Here is a 21,359-nt window from a genome sequence, read left to right as displayed (position 1 = left end):
TTCGACCACCTCTTCCTCTGGAAGAATCTTGGCAAGATTCTTTTCTTTATGAGCAAGGCACACAACCTCTTCAGAAGATTCGGGGGTTGTCTTCTTTCCAAAAGCTTTCTCTCTTTCAGCAAATTTTTTCACAAGAGAGTCAAAGGTAATATCTTTGAGATTTCCATTTGCTTGCAATGACTCAAGATAATTGGAGTAAGTAGGATAAAGTGCCTTGAGAAAAACTATCAGAGGAATATCCAATTCAACCTTAGTGGCTTTGATATCATGCATTATAGATTTTACTTCGGATGCAAGAGCAAGAGGATCGTTATTTTGTAATTCAAGAGTGAAGAGTTTAATCATGAGTTGAACAACTTCAAGTGCAGAGTGAGTCATAGAGTTCTTTCAGCTTTTGTAAGGCTTCGAAAGCATTTGAAAATGGCGAAACATGGCGACTCACCTCTTCACTTACAGATGCTGCAATTAATGCATAGGTTTTGTTGTTCTTATTTTCCCAAATGGCAAACTCTTTGTCTGAGGTAGGTTGTTCTGGCTCTTTGTCTCCGTCTTCAACACACACTCCTTTCCACAACTCATTGAAAATGAGGGTGTGTTTTATCTTCTGGGACCACTCAGGATAGTTCTCCTTGCCAGTGAGAACTACTGCCACAATAGATATGATTGAATGCATTGTAAAATCTGTGTACTATGGAAAAAAAATAGCTCTTCTACTGGTAAAACAATTTGCACTTGCTGTGTAAAAGAGAAAAAAATGCGTTGTAGTAAAATATAGTTCTGATGTATATATCAGAGGTACCGTAATGGTGACAGCATATGGAGGAGGGAAATATATGATAATGGCGGAATCTTCAAAACACTTTACTATCAGCGTGATACCAACTTCTATGTGACCATATAATCGAAAAGATTAGATGAAATACAAAACGAAGCTATCTAGCAAGGAATTGTCTCTGCAACAGGTATGAATCTACGCATCAGCAAACCCAAGTTCAGAAAGCTTCAAGTGAGCTTCCGCATAGTCAGCAAAGAAAGTGTCTTCGTCCTGTGCATACTTCTGAACATAAACTGCAAAACTAGGATCAGCAAGCAGTGCCTATCCTACCGTGGAGACCAACCGTGGATATAAGAGCATAGTGCGCACAACGATTGGGAGAGTATTCAAACTACATCATTCATATGACTGTGGATACCAGGTATTACACGTAAGGGTGTAATGAACAACAGATGCAGCGTAGCATTAACCTGGAGTATTAACAACAAAGGCATCGCGGTATTAACCTGGAGTGTGGTGAGGAGCAATCAGACAGGAGGCTACGAGATCGATTACAATGGCGGTGTGGCCTAATTTTTGCAAGAGATCGGCGAGCTTATACCAACACCAGGCCCCGTGGCCTCCCTCTGATACCAGAACAAGCACAACACGGCGTTGACTGAGAGGAGAAGGATGCCATTGCTAACAGTAACGCCGAGTATCGATGACATTAATCAATGGCGACCTTCTCGAAGGCTCCTCCAGGCAATGGTAAGGCCGGAGAAAAAATCTTCAAAACGAAATGTGCGCAATGCCATATGGTGGACAAGGGTGCAGGTATCAATATCATGTCAGATTGAATGCATTATTCTGGGAAAAGAACGCGGCAACCGGTGGGGAGAGCGCAGAAAGCACCATGAGCGTTTTGTATGCAGGTGGAGCAGCGACAGGAGCAGCGTAGCAGAGAATAATAGTGAGTCACAGGGGAATAATGATGCGTTCAGGCTAGTGGAAGCGTTAGAGCTGCCAGGCTAGCTAGTCTGCATAGGATTCAGAATACCATAGGCAGAATAGGGAGTTACAAAGCAGAAGGAAGCCAAAAATGGCGCTGGCTCTGATACCATGTCAGACGAGGAGGTAACTCCTCAAATCAATTCATTGATATTCATTCAGGTTGGTTTTTATTATATACATGAGGGAGAGACTGTTCATTTCATCTCCTGGTGACTATTCATGTTTTCTATTATTTATTTACATCAATTTCAGTTATTCACCCAATCCTGATGATTAGGTGTCAACAATATTCAATTTAATCATGAACCATAAATCCACTTATCCAATGGTAATAGAGCATTTCTCTACAATGTCACTTAGAACAATTAGCCAAGGCACTTATCAATTAATTAGAACACTTATGTGAGATAATGCAAGAGTGAAAATAGATGCCAATGGTGTAAAACAAAACTATAGATCAGCCAATAAACATGAGATTGCGGCAGTAAAAAATGACCCAATCACACAATTAAATGCATATCCAAGTTTCACAAAATGTAACATAATCCAAGTGAAATTAGATAAGCTTCAGCTCTTTTAGCACTGCTGCAAATTTTTATATCAGACCTTAAACTAATGTTACAGCTCTTAGAAATTATGATTATGCCCAAAAATATAAGCCCAATAAACACAAGTGACAGTATAAATGTAAAATATGATTGTTAATGAGTTATTATGTCACTGCTATGAACTTAATCACTGTTGTAACTCAAATGTAGATGGTTGTAGCATATGAATCAGATCTGAAAACTAATTGAACAACCCACAAAATCCAATTGTATGCGACCAATATGATCAACCATTTAATCTTTAGTGACTCAAGAATATTCTTCAATGTCTTGACTGTTATATGATTAATTAGTGGAGTTAGGCTTAGATTTAAAATGTTTTAGTTACTGAATACACTTTTGTAATAAAATGATTCAGATTTGCATAACAGAACAGCAAGGAAAATATGGAGGAAGAGAGCAAACCCTTGGGCCTAATGGCCTAGTTTAATGACTAGTCCTCCAAGTGATTTGGGACTTGGACCAATAACCTGCAAAACAAATTTGTCAACTAAAAACCAATGCAGCAGCCCTCTTATGAATGCAACTAGTGCATTAATGGTTGGTTGAGGCCTTGAATGGCTCTTTTGGCCCTTAATACCCTAGCCCAAGAAGCTAGTAAATCTGCAGAACCAATTGTTAGCCAAATAAACCCAAATTTATCAATTTAAATTGCTAGGAACCAATGCCAAATAATATTCAATAAAGCACTAGCTTGAAATCACAAAAATTTGCTCAAAAATAGTTGCAAAACCCCACAACTTGGCTAAAATGACTGCAAAACCCCCACAAGACCCCAACGATGGAAGGGAAATGCCCAAAAAGGCTGGCGGCTAGGGCCAAATGCCCTCCTAGGCCTACAGCTTAGGGTTGCAAGACTTCTAAGGCCTGCGACTGCCCAAGAAAATGCCCCAAGGGCCTAGCAGCTAAGGGAAAGAGGCCTCTAGGCCTGTCACAAGCCCTCCAAGGGTTGCGGCCTAGGGGAAATGCCCCTTCGGAGCTGCGGCTAGGCCCTAAAGGATTGTTGCACAAGGGAACAGCCCTTAATGGCCTACGGCAAGGGCTGAAGGTGGGGGTAGAGGCTGGACGACTCCCTTGGAGGGAGGACGAGGCCTCTAAGAGGGCAAAAAGGGGGACGACTAGGCTACGGTCTCCAAAAATTTCCCAAGACCTACACACAAAAAATTTCTCTACAAAAATGCTGCAAAAAATGTTGAATGTTGAGTTGCAAATTTAATTGAGACTAGATCTTACCCTCAGGAGCCTAGAGCTAGCTCAAAACCCCAACAAAAATTTCTCTTAATTGCCTTGAAGCTCACCTACACAAATGAATCAAAGAATTCCCAAACCCCAGATATATAAAAAAAATAAAACCCCAAGTGCTGCAAAACAAAAGTTAGAAATAATTTACAAATTTATTTAGATATACAATGGTAGCAAATTAAAATTTTTGGAGAAATGTTTTTTGAGTAATAGCAGTGGATGAATATAATTTTCGAAAAAATTTAAATATTGGCCACAACCCCTTCTACAAAATTAAAATACCATGTAGAAATCCTAGAGCCCAAACATAGTCAGCTCTTTCCCACCATCTGTGAACTTGGAGACCAAGGGCCAGTGTAGTTGCAAACCTCTATAATTTCTCTCAAGTGAAATCATTAGATCATATGGTGAATCAAATCACCTAAGATAAAAAAATATATATATTTGTACCCATAGAATGCTCTTATCACCGACAAATGAAATAGTAATCCATATAAACCATTTAGCACAATATAGGATAGCACATAATTAGCACATACCACAGATCAATGGAAAAAGAACACCATGAACTGAACCCCAAAATCTTTCTATTATAATATAGAAGCATTTCGAGCAAAGCAATGGCTCAATACCAACATTACAAAAATTATATGATCCAGAGATAGAAAATAGAAGCTAAATGACTTCTATTTATAGAGAAATCCCTCCAAGTGGAAAATAACGGCTAGTTGGCTTGATCCTCGTCAAAATAATCTCAACCGTTGAAAATAGCTTGATGATCATTTAATCTCCACCATTGAATTTTTAATTTTGAGAAAAAGATCGAATTTTTCTTAAAACCCATTTTTAATTAATCCAAAATAATTTCCTCAAAAATTTGACTTTGACTTAACCACCAAGGTCCAAGGGCTTAATTTTTCTTAAAATATCAATTTTTGCCTTGGTGGGGGGGCCTCCAAAAATTGACTTTTTTGACTCACGAATTTTCCACTTGGAGAGAAATTAATTTCTCTATAATTATGTTTTACTCAAAATTAATTAATTTTCTGGCTTAGGATTTAATTTTATATTTTGCAAGAAAAATTAATTAATTGACACTAGAGGGGATTAATAATTTTTCCACCCTCAAATATTTTAGCCATGATGTCTAAGTATAAAGAACCATGCACTAAAATATTTTTTACATCAAATATTCCAATTAATTCAACCCTCAAAGGGTGAATACACCTTTACATATAGACCCTCATTAAATTACCCAATTTTGCAACACAATATGATCTAGTATAGACCAAGTTGTTTGTAATAAAATAATTTAGCCAAATGTGCCTAAATTATTCCCAAACAACTTTTACAAAGACTCAATATAACACTAAGACTCACCTAAGACCTTGTCAATGAATTCCACCCTAGCTTTGGCATTTAAGCTGGAGGAAAAATTTTGTTGATTATCCTTGCTTAAAAACACACATAATTCGGTGAAGTTAAAAAACCTCCTAGGATGAAATTCGTCGCCAAAATTAAAGGCTTACCTAAGTGTTGTTACATAATTAAACGGTCATACTAGCATCATTTACAATACAACTTGCAGAAAATGGGTTTCCAATGATAAAACATGTTGGCCGATGACTTTGAACTTTGAAAAATTTTCATGTCTTCGCATTCTGCTTCCTTAGACTATTGACAAAATGTGGTCAACGAGAACCATTGATGAAGAAGTATACATTGAACAACCAAAAGGCTTCGAAATAATTAGTAGAGATACACATGTTTGCTAACTCAAGAAAGCCCTGTATGGCTTAAAGCAAGTTCTAAAGGCATGGTATGCAAGGATAGATGCATATCTCTTAAGAATTGGGTTCGTCAAAAGTTTTGCCAACGCAAAACTCTACATTAAGGTAGTAAAGAATGAACCAATCATTATACTACTATATGTGGATGATTTGTTTATTACAAGTGTGGAGCACAAAATACTAGAATGCAAGAAAATGTTAGCAGATGAATTCAAAATGAAAGATCTGGGACTCATGCACTATTACTTGGGCTTGGAAGTCTGGCAAAAACCCGATGAGATTTATTTGGGTCAAGGTAAATACACAATGAAGATGTTGCAGAAATTCGATATGATGGATTCCAAGCCTATGACTACTCCCATGATCACTAATCTCAAGAAGTTGAGAAGCTCTAACTCTAGTCTCGTCGATCCTACTAGCTATTGTAAGTTGGTGGGTTCTCTGATGTACTTGGTGAATACAAGACCTAATATATGTTTCGCTGTAAATGTTCTTAGTCAATTTTAGTTGGAGCTTCGTCACTACTATTGGATAGCTGCCAAGCATATTTTGAGATACCTACGTGGCACAATACATCATTGTTTGAAGTATGATGGAAAGGAAGTCAAGTTAACATGTTTTACCGATTCCGATTAGGGTGGCAGTGACACTGATGGAAGAAGCACTACCGGTGGATGTTTCAATTTGGGATCTGCAATGATTTCATGGATGAGTAGAAAACAAGATCTTGTTGCGTTAAGTAGTGCTGAACCAGAATATGTTGTTGCATGTGTGAAACATAAAAACTATGTTGAAGCACAAACACTGATAGCTTGAAAGCTTGAATGCAAAAATACACACAGGTATTTGTAATAATAATTTATTTATATATATATATAATGTATAAGATGATATAAAATGATTTGAATGTTACAATGAGGCCCTGCTTTTATACCTCAGCAGGTGACCTTTCATGAATGGGCATGTCTTTTAGACATGCCTTTTCACCTAACTTAATGACTATTTTAACCTAATTAATATTTAATTATTTAATATTTATATTTATTTTATTGTTATGAATTATATTCATAACATAGCCCCTTCCTTCAGAAGCTTTGTCCTCAAAGCTATATTGCTGGCAATTGTCTTTGCAGTGGTTGTCGTCTTGGCATATGTGAGGCGGAAGGTCTCTGGTGGCTCAGCGTCTATAATTCGCTAATAACTCTATTTTGAGTCCAAGGTTGTTTTTTTTAAATAATAATAATTTTTTAAAATAATAATTTAATTAATTAAATATATTAATTAATTAAATTATAATTATATATTAGTTATAAATATAACTTTATATAATAGTTATAAATATAACACTACGTATATATATTATAAGGTTATAGTTTATATATACTATGCAGTTATATAAACTTTGTATATATATATATATATATATATTAAAACCTTATATATTTTAAAAACCTTGTTAACAAACCGATCGGTGTATGACCAACAGTCGCGGCGTATTAGTGGGGAGTTTTTATGGAGTTTCCAAATAATAAACAATTTTTTCTCAAGGTTGACAGGGACCATTAAACGCTGAGACGCACATTTGATCACATCGTACACAGCTACCATCCACACTCGTGGCTCTTGCTGCATGCCGAAAACCAGTGTCATGGCTATCCCCCCATTTCCGTCTTGTACCTGTTGTTGAAATTGAGGCAGTTGTTGACCATATGTATGACTTTGTGGTTGCATTTGAGCTGCATTGAAGGCCTGCCCACGTGAAGTTGACGTGCTCGATCCTGGACCAGTCATCTATGCAGGTCTCCACGCAGAACCATGCATTTGAACTCTGGGCCCATTCATTGCTCCCACCATGGGAAGGGTGCCCAAAGGATTCCATCTAGAAGTTACAGGACTTCCATGCGGAAAAGAGTTTCCAAATGAAGAAGAACCCCGTATTTGTCCGTTTGGTTGACTGCTGACTGAGTGGTGTTCTGGCAAGGACGCGTCAGGGTTTATTTGGCAGACGAAACAGGCAGCAGAACGATACAATGTGTAGGCGAACTGGCTAGCGGGGATAGACAGTGTTGGGGTCGAAGGAGGATGGGTTATGCATGCCTCCATCTTTTTATACCAAGCAGCATCTGCATTGTCTTCTTGGCAAAAGATGGGAACCTTGAAGATTTTTCGTTTTTGTATACAGTGAATGTGATTGGTAGGCTTTTTCCATATAGCAATATCACCTGCTTCGGCAATCTTCTTCCAGCATAGCCGCTTAGCAAGATCCTCAATTGCGTCTTGCTCTTGCTTTAAGCTTTCAACAGTCCTTTGCCAACCCTTATGATGTTTTTTTCCATTAATGGGTGGACCTGATAAAATCCAATAGCCACCGGGTCTCAACACTCTGTCCACTTCAATCAAGTATAGGCCATCATATTGTGTCCATGGAATCAGACATCGGGAACAGTGAGCCATGTCAAAAGCCCTGGCAGGATAAGGAAGTCTATGTATGCCCATTATTCCAATTATAGCTGGCACTCCACGCTCCAAAGCAAACTGCACTTGTGCTTCATGTATATCTATTGGTGCAAAAGACATAGTCAAAATATTGTAACTGGCTAGGTAAGCGCCCCAGCTTGCAACCTGGATACAGTCAATTGCACCCAGCAATAGAACTTGAGTAACACATTTCCCTCTTATACATGTCAATATAGGGTTCTCTTCACTCTCCATGGGCACTGGCTCTACAATATCAGGTACCGAGAGCGAATCAGTATCCTCCCTGGTTGGCTCACTTTGGGTAGAGCTTGAATTTAAACCCATCTCGCTCTCAACTTTAGCTTGCATTTCCTTGATGGCATTCACCTCTTCTTCTAATTCAGTTATCCGTTTTTTCATTTCTTCTATCGTTGTTGCAGCATTGTTTTGATGTTGCTGGGAGTCATTATCTTGTTCCTCATAGAGCTCATGGTCCATTGACTCACCTTCAACATATTCCTCCGAAAAGCCTCCACCATAAACAACATGATCATCATCTTGATCTATATCAGCTTCATCGGACTTCTCAACATTATGATCATCTCCTGCTTCATCTTGTTTCACTTCACCATTGCTATCATCTTCCTTATTATTGATTTCCCTTCGACATGCTTTAACTTCTGCATATGATTTCTCTAAACGTTGTAATGCTTCTTGAATACTAAACTTTTCAACGTAATCAAGATGTGAATGTAATGGCACATTGTGTGGCAAACTATTTAAAGGCTCGCATGATTATATTGTGTGCCATGGCTCTGATACCACTGAAACATAAAAACTATGCTGAAGCACAAAAACTGATAGCTTGAAAGCTTGAATGTAAAAATACACGCAGGTATTTGTAATAATAATTTGTTAATATATATAAAATGTATAAGATGATATAAGATGATTTGAATGTTACAATGAGGCCCTGCTTTTATACCTCAGCAGGTGACCTTTCGTGAATGGGCATGTCTTTTAGACATGCCTTTTCACCTAACTTAATGACTATTTTAACCTAATTAATATTTAATTATTTAATATTTATATTTATTTTATTTATTTAATTGTTATGAATTATATTCATAACAATGTGAAGTAGGAAAGGAAGTTGTTTGGCTAAGAAAACTCTTGTCAAATTTGTTTGGAAAGCCTCTGGATCCCACAGCGATAAATTGTGATAATCAAAGCAGCATCAAGATGTTTGAAGACTCTATATTCCATGCAAGGACAAAGCATATCAACAAGAAGTACCACTACATTAGGAGTTTGGTACAAAATGGGGTCATAAAGCTACAATATATCCCGACAAATGAACGGGTAGTTGATGTGCTAACGAAATCTCTTTCGAATAAGAAGTTCGAATATTTTAGAAGCATGCTTGGGTTGGTTGACGTTACAAATTTAGTTGATAGGGAGAGATGAAGCATCATATGGCAAGATGCTTGGGAGGACATCTGACCGACCTATGTGTTGATGTCTGGATCCCGAAGTAGTGAGGGTGGCGTTGTTCATGGAGCTCCGACCTTGGATACGCACCTAGATCCCTAGGTTGATAGTAGGACTTAAAAGCCTGATGGTACCTAGAGTGGCTAAAGCTTGAATCCATCTTAGTCCCACCCGATTAGAATACCTTGGTCATGTATCTAATCTATAGCACTAAGTGTGCTAGAACTCTTCGTAGTTCATTTCATTTTGAGATATTTCATGTATTCTTATATGTATGTAATTATGAATACCTACCTAGTTAAGAGGAAGTGTTAAAGAATGTAACTAGTGTCGGTCTTCATAATTGTACTTGTCAAAAGAAAATTTATTATTAAAGAAAATGACTTATTAAAGCATGGGTTCCATGCTTGGGTCTGTTAATTTTTGGCAGTGCAATGACAAATTCCAACCATGGGACTAGATTCCTCTTTTCAAGAGGACCAATTTTGACTTTTGAAGCACTTGATTTGGACAAGGGAAAGTGAATTTTTTAAGTGAAGCCCACAGTTGCACAAATTGTCAAGTCGGCCTAGAGAGACTAATAAGCCCTCCTCCACTGCCTACAAATACAAGTGACCTCCAACTCATTTGGACACACATCAACTCACTTCTTCTCATCTCTCCTCTCCTCATTAGTTCGTATAAATTGCAGGTTCTCTTCACACATGTGGGCTGGAAAAGAAGGACAAAATTTCAGGTGGACAACATCTGAAGCACACTGCAACTTTGACCAACTTTGACCAGTGTTGACTTTGGATTTTTGGGCTAAATTTTGGTTCGATCTTTTGAGGGCATTTCTGTCTTAGCAGGCCACAATTTTTGGCAAAAAAACCGAGGAAGTCTATGCACTTTGATCGTAGACCTATTGCAGACTTTGACCACAGGAAATTGCAGATTTTGACCACAGTTTGACCAAGTTTGCCTTCATGTTTTGACTTGCTTTGAGTATGAAAAAATCATTTTTCAAAGGCCAAGTTGACTGGCACTAAGACCAAGAAAATCTGGGCAGTTGACCAAGTGATGACCGCATACTTTGACCGCAGGAAATTGCAGACTGAGACAGTAGCTTTCTCTCTCCTTTGACTGATTTTGACAAGGATATCTTTGACTGTTTTGGGCTAAACTTGACCAGCATTCAAGGCCGTATTTATTGCTGCTTTGACCAAATTAATTGGAGGGTTGACCATGGACTGTTGTGGACTGGTTAGGGCAGATTTTGACTGCTATTGATTTGGACAGAATTGCAGATTTGAGATAGTTGACCAGATTTGACTTTTCATCATTAGTATATTGGATTTATGGTTGGTTGACTTAGTTGGTAGTCAAATCCTTTGACTTTGACTCTTGTTGATAGATATTGCTCATTGTACTCTGCTGAACATTTTATGACAATCTAATAGGAAGAATTAGAAAGGGTTTTCCCCGTTGTGGGGTTTTCCCCTGGTCTTTGACCAAACAATGGTCTCTTGTTGATGTGTTGATTGTCTCCTATTTGTCATTGCATTTACTGTTCTATCTTCAATCACTGTTGATGAATGGAAGAATTAATTATTGTTGAAAAGATGGCTAATTGAAGAATTGAATTGGGCTAAAGTAATTGATTCTGAATAGAGCAGTATAAAAATTAACATGGTATCAAAGCTAAGGTGAAGGACAAGCCCATAAGGAGACAAGAGTTGAAGCAATCATCTTTGGAAATTTGAAGGAGCCTATCTAATCAAGTCAAGATGTCTTCCTCATTCTTCAAGGAACATGAGAAGTTGGGTGACTCATCAAACTTTGTCGCATGGAAAGTCAGGTTGGAAATCATAGCTGATAACAATGATGTTTTGGAATTCATTCAAGGAAAAGTACCTGAGCCTCCGAGAATGCTTCTATTGTTGTCAAGAACAAGCACAAGAAAGGTGAGTTAAAAGCAAAACAAATTATTGTTGATGGTTTACAAGATCATTTACTTGCTTATGTTGGGAATTTGAATAAGTCTAAGGATATGTATGATAAGTTGGTCGGCTTGTATGAAGTCAACAATTTGAATGAAATCATCACCTTGAAAGATCAACTGAAAGACACGAAAATGAATAAAGGAGAGACTGTGCAATCCTATATCATGAGGATCTCTCGTCTTAAAGATCAATTGTAGAGAGTTGGAGAAATTGTACCTGACAAGGAATTGGTTATTGTGACTCTTAGAGGTCTCCCTCCTGTTTGGGAAACCTTCATTACTATCATTAGCAACAACAACAATTTTTCGTCATTTCATGAACTTGTTGATTAGCTCACTCAAGAAGAATCCAGGATGATTTCATGGGGGAGAATTCAAAGCATGGAGAAGAAGAACCGGCCACATTTGCTACTCGAGATAAAAGGAAAAGGGGTAAAGGAAGATCATCTAGTTCGAAAAGGTCCTCTACTGATTCAAGGGACTCTTATAGAAGACTAAGGGTTGTCGAATGTTTCACTCGTCACAAGCATGGTCACTATGCCGAAGACTGTCCGAAATAGAAAGATTCTCCAAGATCCGATCAAAGCTACTACAACAACAGGTATGATGATAGAAGAAGAAGCAATGATCTAAAAAAAGTGATGATAAAAGAAGGCGAGATGATAGAAGAGAGAGAGAGATGATCGAAGAAGAAGAGATACTCTGGATGATCATGAAGAAAGTCCTCGTCCTCAAAAGAAGTCAAGAAACTCCAGGTATGAAAGTAACGTAGCTATTATCCAATCTGAATACATTCTTATTTCAGCCCTCTCTAGTTCTTCTTCTCCGTATTCATACAATAGTTAGTTGGTTGATAGTGGGGCTTCTAGACACCTTGTCGGGTATAAGGAAGTTCTCTGAAATCTGGTTGAGAGGGAGACTGGTTTGAAGATTATTCTCGGGGACAACTCTACATATTCAGTGATGGGCTTTGGTACTGTCAGATTTGATTTGGACTATGGAAAATCTATTATTCTTCATGAAGTAATGTATGTTCTGGAATTAAAGAAGAACCTGATATCTATTTCTGTCTTGAAAGATAATGGAATGAGAATAGCCTTCGTTAATGGAAAGGTTCTCTCATGGCTGAAGGTATCCTGTATGAAAGATACCTTTACTTTGGGATCTAGAGTGGGAGGACTATATAGAGTCATTGGAAGGCCTCTTCTAGCAAAGATCCACGACACCGATTATCAGAGTAAGATATGGCACTGAAATAAAAGGAAGTCCAGGGGACCATTCCCCTCTAACAGGATCAAGTCTGATGATAATTCTGAATAGGATATTGGAGCAGTGAGAACACGTTTGGAAGGATACTATGACCAAAGAATCAATTATGAAGAAAGATGTTTGGGACATTCTCTTTGAAAGGTACAAGGAGGAAATATGTATCCATCAATCTCAAAGGTTTAATGTACAGGACAAGGAGTCTCTCGTTAGCAGTTTGAAGCAAGCACCCCAAACCTATGCCCGTATTGACAATTACTTGGTGAAGCTTAATATGCATGTATTGACAATCTATTCCTGACAGGTAGTGGGCCTTCGGTGATTAAGTATAGGAAGGATTGTGGTCTAAGATATAGTTATAGAGATATGAGTCTATATGGATGCACCGGATTTCATCATACTTCGATTGATGGGCAGATTGTAGCATGGATTGATGTGACCCTTCCGAGAAAGAGTCTTGGCTGACCAAGGACACTGAGCCAACTCTTCCCCCCCCCGTCTGAGCTCATTGAGATGTAGAGCTCCTAGGATTGAGGGATCTCTAGAAAATAGGGTGTCACCCCTATCTGTCATCCATATGGTCGGAGATGTTACTCCCCTATCTTGGTCTATGCAGAGTATACCCCAGTTGGCATCTGTCTTTCCCACCCATCTAGCCAATGGGTGTTGGTTGCTTGAGTTAGGCGCAATCCTTACTATTTATGGTAAGTGGCATCCCGCTCAAGCTAGAGATGCAGGTGTTCTACCACTTGACTCTTCTGGGTCATGTTGGGAAGGTTGGCATAGGTTTCCCGAGTCGTAGCATTGGCTCCCCACTGGCAGAGTTTCCCGAGTCGTAGCATTGGCTCCCCGCTAGCATAGGTTTACCAAATTGTAGCATTGGCTCCATGCTAGCAGAGTTTCCCGAGTGATAGCATTGACTCCCAACTGGCAGACTTTCTCGAGATGTAGCATTGGCTCCCCACTCGCAGAGTTTCCCGGGATGTAGCATTGGCTCCCTACTGGCAGAGTTTCCCGGGTGGTAGCATTGGCTCCCCGCTGACAAAGTTTCTCGGGTTATAGCATTGGCTCCCCACTAAAAAAGGTTTCCCGAGTCGTATCATTGGCTCCCCACTGGCAATGATTCCAGGTGATAGCAAGTGGCTCCCTGATGGATAGAGGGTAGTAGTTGAAGCTCCCTTGTGATTATTCTTCTTTAGATTCGAAAATGTCTCAGCAGATAGATTCGAGTAGAGATGAGATATGATAGGATCATAGAGTACTTACAATGATTATATAATGCAGCTGGAATTTCTCCCTAGCTGAGAGAGAGTGTTAAGTTTTGGTAACTTAGTGACAAATTCCAACCATGCGACTAGATTCCTCTTTTCAAGAGGACCAATTTTGACTTTTGAAGCACTTGATTTGGACAAGGGAAAGTTGATTTTTTAAGTGAAGCCCACCGTTGCACAAATTGTCAAGTCGGCCTAGAGAGACTAATTACCCCCCTCCTCCAATGCCTATAAATACAAGTGACCTCCAACTCATTTGGACACATATCAACTCACTTCTTCACATCTCTGCTCTCCTCATTGGTTCGTACAAATCTCAAGGTCTCTTCACACATGTGCGCTGGAAAAGAAGGACGAAATTCCAGGTGGACGAAATCTAAAGCAGATTGCAACTTTTACCAGCGTTGACTTTGATTTTCTAGGCTAAATTTTGGTTCGATCTTTTGAGGGCATTTCTGTCTTGGCAGGCCACAATTTTTGGCACAAAAACTGAGGAAGTCTGGGCACTTTGACCGCAAACCTATTGCAGACTTTGACCGCAGGAAATTGCAGATTTTGACCACAGTTTGACTGAGTTTGCCTTCATGTTTTGACTTGCTTTGAGTGTGAAATTTTCGTTTTTCAAAGGCCAAGTTGACTGGCACTAAGACCGAGAAAATCTGGGCAGTTTGACCAAGTGATGACCGCAGGAAATTGCAAACTGTGACAGCAGCTCTCTCTCTCCTTTGACCGATTTTAACAGGGATATCTTTGACTGTTTTGGGCTAAACTTGACCAGCATTCAAGGCCACATTTATTGCTGCTTTGACCAAGTTAATTGGAGGGTTGACCATTGACTGTTGTGGACTGGTTAGGGCAGACTTTGACTGCTGTTGACTTGGACAGAATTGCAGATTTGAGATAGTTGACCAGATTTGACTTTTCATCATTGGTATATTGGATTTATGGTTGGTTGACTTGGTTGATAGTCAAATCCTTTGACTTTGACTCTTGTTGATAGATATTGCTCATTGTACTCTCTGCTGAACATTTTATGACAATCTAATAGAAGAAGAATTACAAAGGGTTTTCCCCTTGTGGGGTTTTTCCCTGGTCTTTGACCAAACCGGTGTCTCTTATTGATGTGTTGATTGTCTCCTATTTGTCATTGCATTTATTGTTCTATCTTCAATTACTATTGATGAATGGAAGAATTAATTATTGTTGAAAAGATTGCTAATTGAAGAATTGAATTGGGCTAAAGTAATTGATTTTGAATATAGCAGTGTAAAAATTAACAAAGTCAATGTTTTCTAGGTCAAAGCCTCCATTGAAGGCTTCTAGGTTGTCTTGAGTCATTAGAATCATTGTCATTTTTATTAGACCCTTCTTGGGCTTTTGTATCATGTAAAAAGAATTATTTTTGAGTCAAAAAGGTTATTTGTCACCTCCACACCAAGTCAGCCCAGTCTCTGTGAAGTTGACCTACAATAGGGAAATTTGACCCAGCAGAAAGGTTATATATAGAGAGGCAGTTCGACCTATTTGGAGCATTCACTCAACAAGTTCAATCTTCAAGGAAGAGAGGCAGAAAAAAGAGCGAAGTAGCTGGAGAAGGACGAAATTTGTTGGGAAGACCTAATTCGAGTTTCTAGGCTATCTATCTCTCACACGTGCGAAGTTTCTGGGCAGTTGTTGGGGCCAAAATTCTGTGTCTATTGCAAGTCTGAAATTCTGTTGCTGGGGGTCAAAGTTCTGCTACTGGGGGGCCGAAATTCTGGATTGAAGTTGCTGTTGGGAAGCTGTTACTTGGAGACTTTGACAGGGATCATCTATTGAAGGGAAGGGTTGACTTGGTGGTTGGAGGAGGTCTTTGTCTAGGTCTAAGAGGTCTTGAAGAGTCTCATCTTGATTTGAATCTACTGAAGGAAGAGTTTGACTAGGTTTTCCCCTTATAGGGGTTTTGCCCTGGTTGAGCGCCTACATCTTGTGTCTCTGTTCTTGTGTTCTTCATATAAATATAATTTGGTAATTACTTAATGAAAGGTAAACTAATAAAGAAGTAAAAGAAGCCAACATAACTCACAAGTAATTATCAAGAAAGAGGAATCAAACCCTAATTCTTATAAGCATTGATTTCTCAACATCCCCCTTAAATTGTCTTTGTTTTCTTCTCAACCTTTTCCCTATTTTCCTCCTTTTTTTCCTTCCACAAAAAACGAAACTAATTCAACCCCTTGAATTTAGCTAAGTCGAATTGTCTAAAGATGGTTGAGGAGAAAGTTGAGGAGAAAAGTATGCTAAGTCGAATTACTTGAGGAGAAAATTAAGTTAAGTTCATCTGGCTAAATTAATCCCACAGTTAAATTTGTCTCATGCCAACTCAAAGTTACTTTAGTTCAACTCAAGCAAATGCCACTTAACTAAATTTTCTTCTTCAGTCAGAGCTCAGTTAATTCAACCTATCATTCTCTTGGGCACAACTTGGAGGGGGGAAATAATTATAAATACAAAGACAAGGCCAACTTTCCAATTTGAATTAACTTGAGCAATAGCAAGCAGCCATACTTTCTTTTCTCCATTATCCTTCTCTCTCTATTCTAGCTCCTATTACTTTGTGTCTAAATATCATTGTATTCAAGTTTTGTGACAGTCATCTTGGTGAGGCCAACATTTTGGCTCTCGCAGAATAAAACTCAGTTCTGATCCAGTGACTCTGATTTGTTTGATTCAATGTTATCTTGTGCAAATAAGAGTTTTTCAGCAATTTATTTGGGCAATTAACCACTTAGATGCACTTTCTTCTTACATAAAAGGCTGATTTGCAAAAAACATTGCACACTAGAAACTTAAGGAATTTTACATACTTATTTGGCCACTAACTCGTTGGTTAAACATCCACTATCTTGTTTTTTGCGTGATATAATGTGGATTTATAGGTTAGAAAAATAGGAACAGAGACTAGGGACATGTCCCTAAGGCTTGCACGCACCAACCCAAAAGGAGAGAGAGATTTGCTAGTGACACTTGGGGCAAATTTTCATATATGTTTGTTGATTTATACTACTAATGTTTAAAGTTTATATCAATTTACAGTGTGTACAAAGTAGTGCTAACAAATTGGTGTTGTTGTCAGGGGGGCATTGAATTCTTGCCATTACTACGACATCGATGAGTTTTTGTTTAAAATGCTATATTTTATTTTCTCACCTAGCAACTCCATTGCAGGTAGGGTGAAATCATAATGGTTGACAAGATGAACACGATTCGATCATACTCAAGGCATATTTTCGAATGATGTCTTGTTGCACACTTTTTTAGAATGCCCCATCCTTTGAGGCCTCTTTGCACTTCTTTCGATGATGAGGAGGATGTTGCAGTCTTGATAAATATGTTGATGTCCATACATACTCAATATGTTGCAGTCTTTCAAAGCTTGGGCCTTCATAAACAAGCATAATGTAAGCAATGGAAAGAGATTAATGTTGTTTCTTTGGTTGAGCACAACCTCTCCATTACTTGAGATGCAATTTACATTTATTTTAATTGTAGCAGACAGGACCCATAGAACAATTCCCAGTGGTGTTCAAACACCAATGCTTTATATGCAATGATTTTTATATATTGTGTTAAAGCATTTAAATGGTTGTGATAACTTTAGGAAATTAAAAATCAACATTCAATGCTGGATATTAGAGCAAGTTGTCCCAAAATCTTTGTTAAATTCCACATAATCACTGCACACCTATCTTGAAGAATGTATTTGTTGTTCTCTTAAACCATATGCCAACCAAGCTGAATGCTCTCATTGATTTCTTTACATGAATTAGATGATGACTCATATGCATATTACGTGATCAAGATTCAAAAGAGCACTTATATTCACGACATGAAATTTCCTTTAAACAGCTTTGTTGCCCCAAGGATAGACCTCTACCAAGCGATATCCATATGATAATCAACATTTTTGGAGGCTTAGAGAAACACTTGTTGTATCTTAACAATTGAAGAAACAACTCTTAAAATCTCATTGTCAACAACCCAAAAGGTTCCACCTAAATGGTAACCCGTAAAATCCTTGAATGGCTAAACATAAATGCAATGATATGGACAACAACTCTCAGAGAATGATTGAACAAAGAAACTCTTCTTAAAGCAGATATCAGTAATTTTGCTCCTTATGGTTGTGTAAAATATGAATGGGAGAAAAATGCAGAAAGTGAGATCCCAACACTCTTAATCTAAAATTGAAGCCAGAGCTGTATTATTAAAAAAGCAGAGTATTTTACCAAAATATGGATAGGAGGGAGGGGTATGCCATAGGGTACCCCCTTCATGCTTTTCTTGCAGGCTTAGTACCTACTTCTCACAAACTAACCCTAAGTCCTATTTCAAAAAGGGAAAGATGATTTTTCTTGCATGTTGCAGCTATTTTATAGCTGACTTTCAGTTACAATATCCTTTCAGTTACAACAGCATGATTCCTTTTAGTACATTCTTCTCATGATTCACCAGCTACTTTTCAGTTGTGCTCCTACTAATATTAACGCTGGTTTTGAATATGAGTTGCTCAGGCCAATCACATAACAAAATTTAAATAACTAATTAATTTGCGAACCCTATCAATCAAAAATGTTTCATGAAAAACACTATATGCAAATGCAAGGTGACAAAAGTGTGTTAACAGTGGCATCCAACTGGAAAAAGCAAGTTGTGCAGAATCCCAGAATCTCAACTAGTTACCTTCATCCACTGGGCACATTAATGAAGCAATAAAGTAGATTGATTCTTCATGCACAGGCAGGCGTCACAACAGGCTTGAGAAGGAACTGAGAAGAGGTGAATTGGGGTTATTTCATTTGGCGGTGTGAAACCAATCAGCCATACAGAATTATTTTCAAATTCTCAAATTTCTTTGGCTTGATTCAGCCAAATTTGGGAACTATAGGCTGCATCAGCACTTTGCCACCTAAGTGAAGCACTTGTCCTAGTGAGCATCTGAGAAGCAGTTTCCCTATTTTAAGCAGAAACCAGGGAGGAATTGATAAGACTTGGTCTAGTGAACATGTATTATGCTTGTATTATTCTATCTTTCATTTTAGTACACTTTGGACTCTATATCTTTTGGGTGACTAATCTAAATTGATCATTCACCCGCCTTATTAAAGACTTCATCAATTTTAATCAAATTCCCCACAATTTTGAACTCTATACCATAATACAAATGAGTGAACAAGGTGTGTGTACAGTTCCAGCAATTCTCTTCTACTTGCGTGGTTGCCTTTGTTTATTCACTTGTAAGTGAGTCTCTTTCGATTACTGCTATTGTGCTCATATCACTTGAATCTCATACTTCAAAGCATTTTCTCCTGGTATCCATGAGATATTCCAAACAGCCACAGCACTTAGTATTTGACATTATAGGTATTAGTAGAAAGGCCATGAGATTGTACCTGATATATCTAGGTAAGCCAGTAGGTTAAGTGTATGGAAGGGAATTTGTAACTAATTCTTTTGGACCAATATCTCTAGAACATGAGAGAGTAAAGAAAAAATATGGCTTCATGTTCTTTTTCTTCTTTAATCACAACCCATTTCGATTTGGCGTCTGTTGAAGGAGTAACAAAGAAAGTTGGGTGGAAGGCACCCCAACACAGTATTCTGTTTTTATGTTTTTTATGACGAATTTTTCAGTTGTTGCTTTAAGAAACATGCCTAGGGCTGGAGGCTGCACCACATAACATAAACTTCTTTCAGCTTAAGTACCGAGTCTGAGGAATTTCTATTCCACTAAAGTTACCCAGGACTCACAACAGGCCTCAACCCTTTAACACATGCCACTTGAGTGGAGTACACCATAGCAAAAATGGAACTTGGTGGGCAGCTCAATAGTCTGTCGACCTTACCAGTAAATCAAGACCCCATTGGTTTTTCTATGTTATGCTCTACTCTGTTTTCTCATAAAACTTGCTTCATTTTCGCCCCATTTTAGTAGAGATTTATTTAATGGCCACAGTTTGTCATCATAAGAAAAAAGGTAACCGTGTTGAGCCTGGCTCCTAATGTAACCTATGGCTTCTGTTCCCAATATCCCGGCATGATCTGCCATAGGAATTGGGGTTTTTACTGTTCTGAACCAGCTAGAAATGAACTGGTGACTACGACGCAAATTCCACCTCCCAACAGATATAATCCGTGTTTTCCGATGACGAATTACTGTATATTTAGTTGGATTCATCGAGCATTTAGCAACGAGTTCTGCCATTTAACTTGACTTTATCAGAGAAAATGGAAAAAATGTAAAATTGATATGCCCAATCAAACCAGAGAATTTCATGCTGCCAGGATCGAATACTTTAATAAACAATTCTCAACTAAATTACTCCGTTATAAATGTATACTTACAGGCACCATGAAGATAATACGAACAATGTAGCGCTGGTATATTGGTTCCGTGTAGTTTATAAGATGCCCGTAAATATGCCATATAGCCAGACAAGATGCGCCAAGGGCACATGCGAATGCTATCAGTATGAACAAAATCTGAGCCATTGATGTTCATGTAAGAAACCGTTTCCTCCACCCAACGAAATATTGGAGATACTATACTCGAACCTCGAACATCAAGTTGAACATCTTCCGAATAATCAAGCTTGGGTGCAGAGCTACGCTGTAATGTTACTACCCTGTAATCATTTGGTAGTGAAATTTGCATTATAATTTCACGGCGCCGGGAAGATCCGCCGTACCAATAGCCATTTTCTCCCAAAAAAGTTGGAAAGGGTGCATTTCGAGTAGTCAGAGTTCCAATTACTCAACCGGTAGAGTAGTCGAGTGTGGCCTCTATACAAATAGCTTGGAATACGTCACAGCAACCATAAGAGAGGGCCCATAACAGATGACATCTATAATGACGTTTACATTGTTTGGTGATGTGAACCACAATGGAAGGGGCCCATTAATATGGCATTTTACATTGTTTGGTGTTATGAGTAAGATTTACGAAACATTCATATGGTTATGATATGAAAGGAGGATGTTAGTGTACTAATTTGATGGAGAATGTTAAGTTAATTTGAAGAAGTATATATTATAGTATTTTTTATATTAATAAAATTTTAAAATATATTGTTTTTTAATTAAAAAATATGAAAAAATGAAAGAGTGATAATGTGATAGTGAGAAAGACTAACTAGATGTTTTTTAATGTTAATTTTTCTGTATTTATTAGGTTAATTTTTTAGTATTTATCAAAAGGTGAAAATTTGTTTTACCTTGTTTTGGTGTGGGAACTTATTTCTCAATTTGATGGTTATGATGAGTTTTATTTATTGATGTTTTCCTATAAATATGTATTGGTGTGTAAGAAGCAAACATGTCATATAGAGAATCGAATTTTGATATGTACAATAATAATATCTGGTTTATGTCGTACAATATCATAATTATCATTCTATTTGAGTGATAATGTGATAGTGAGAAAGACTAACTAGATGTTTTTTAATG

The 21,359-nt window shown here is 38.0% G+C and overlaps 1 protein-coding gene across 1 annotated transcript in view; it reads right to left on the bottom strand.

The window, feature by feature from the left end:
* The window catches only part of LOC149233367 (uncharacterized), a 300,157-nt gene extending 279,461 nt beyond the window's left edge, over positions 1 to 20,696 (bottom strand). Inside the window, exon 1 of the mRNA XM_089379732.1 lies at positions 20,259 to 20,696. Coding sequence (XP_089235858.1) covers positions 20,259 to 20,405 — 147 coding nt within the window. The 5' untranslated portion in view covers positions 20,406 to 20,696. The remainder of the gene's footprint in view (positions 1 to 20,258) is intronic.
* Between the last annotated feature and the right edge of the window lie 663 nt (positions 20,697 to 21,359).

This window comes from Pinus tabuliformis, chromosome J (assembly GCF_031772625.1).
Source record: "Pinus tabuliformis cultivar Carrire ecotype Pingquan chromosome J, CPIR1, whole genome shotgun sequence".
Lineage (NCBI taxonomy): Eukaryota > Viridiplantae > Streptophyta > Pinopsida > Pinales > Pinaceae > Pinus > Pinus tabuliformis.
The sequence above is the reverse complement of the archived record's forward strand: the minus strand, read 5'-3'. Positions and strand labels throughout refer to the sequence as shown.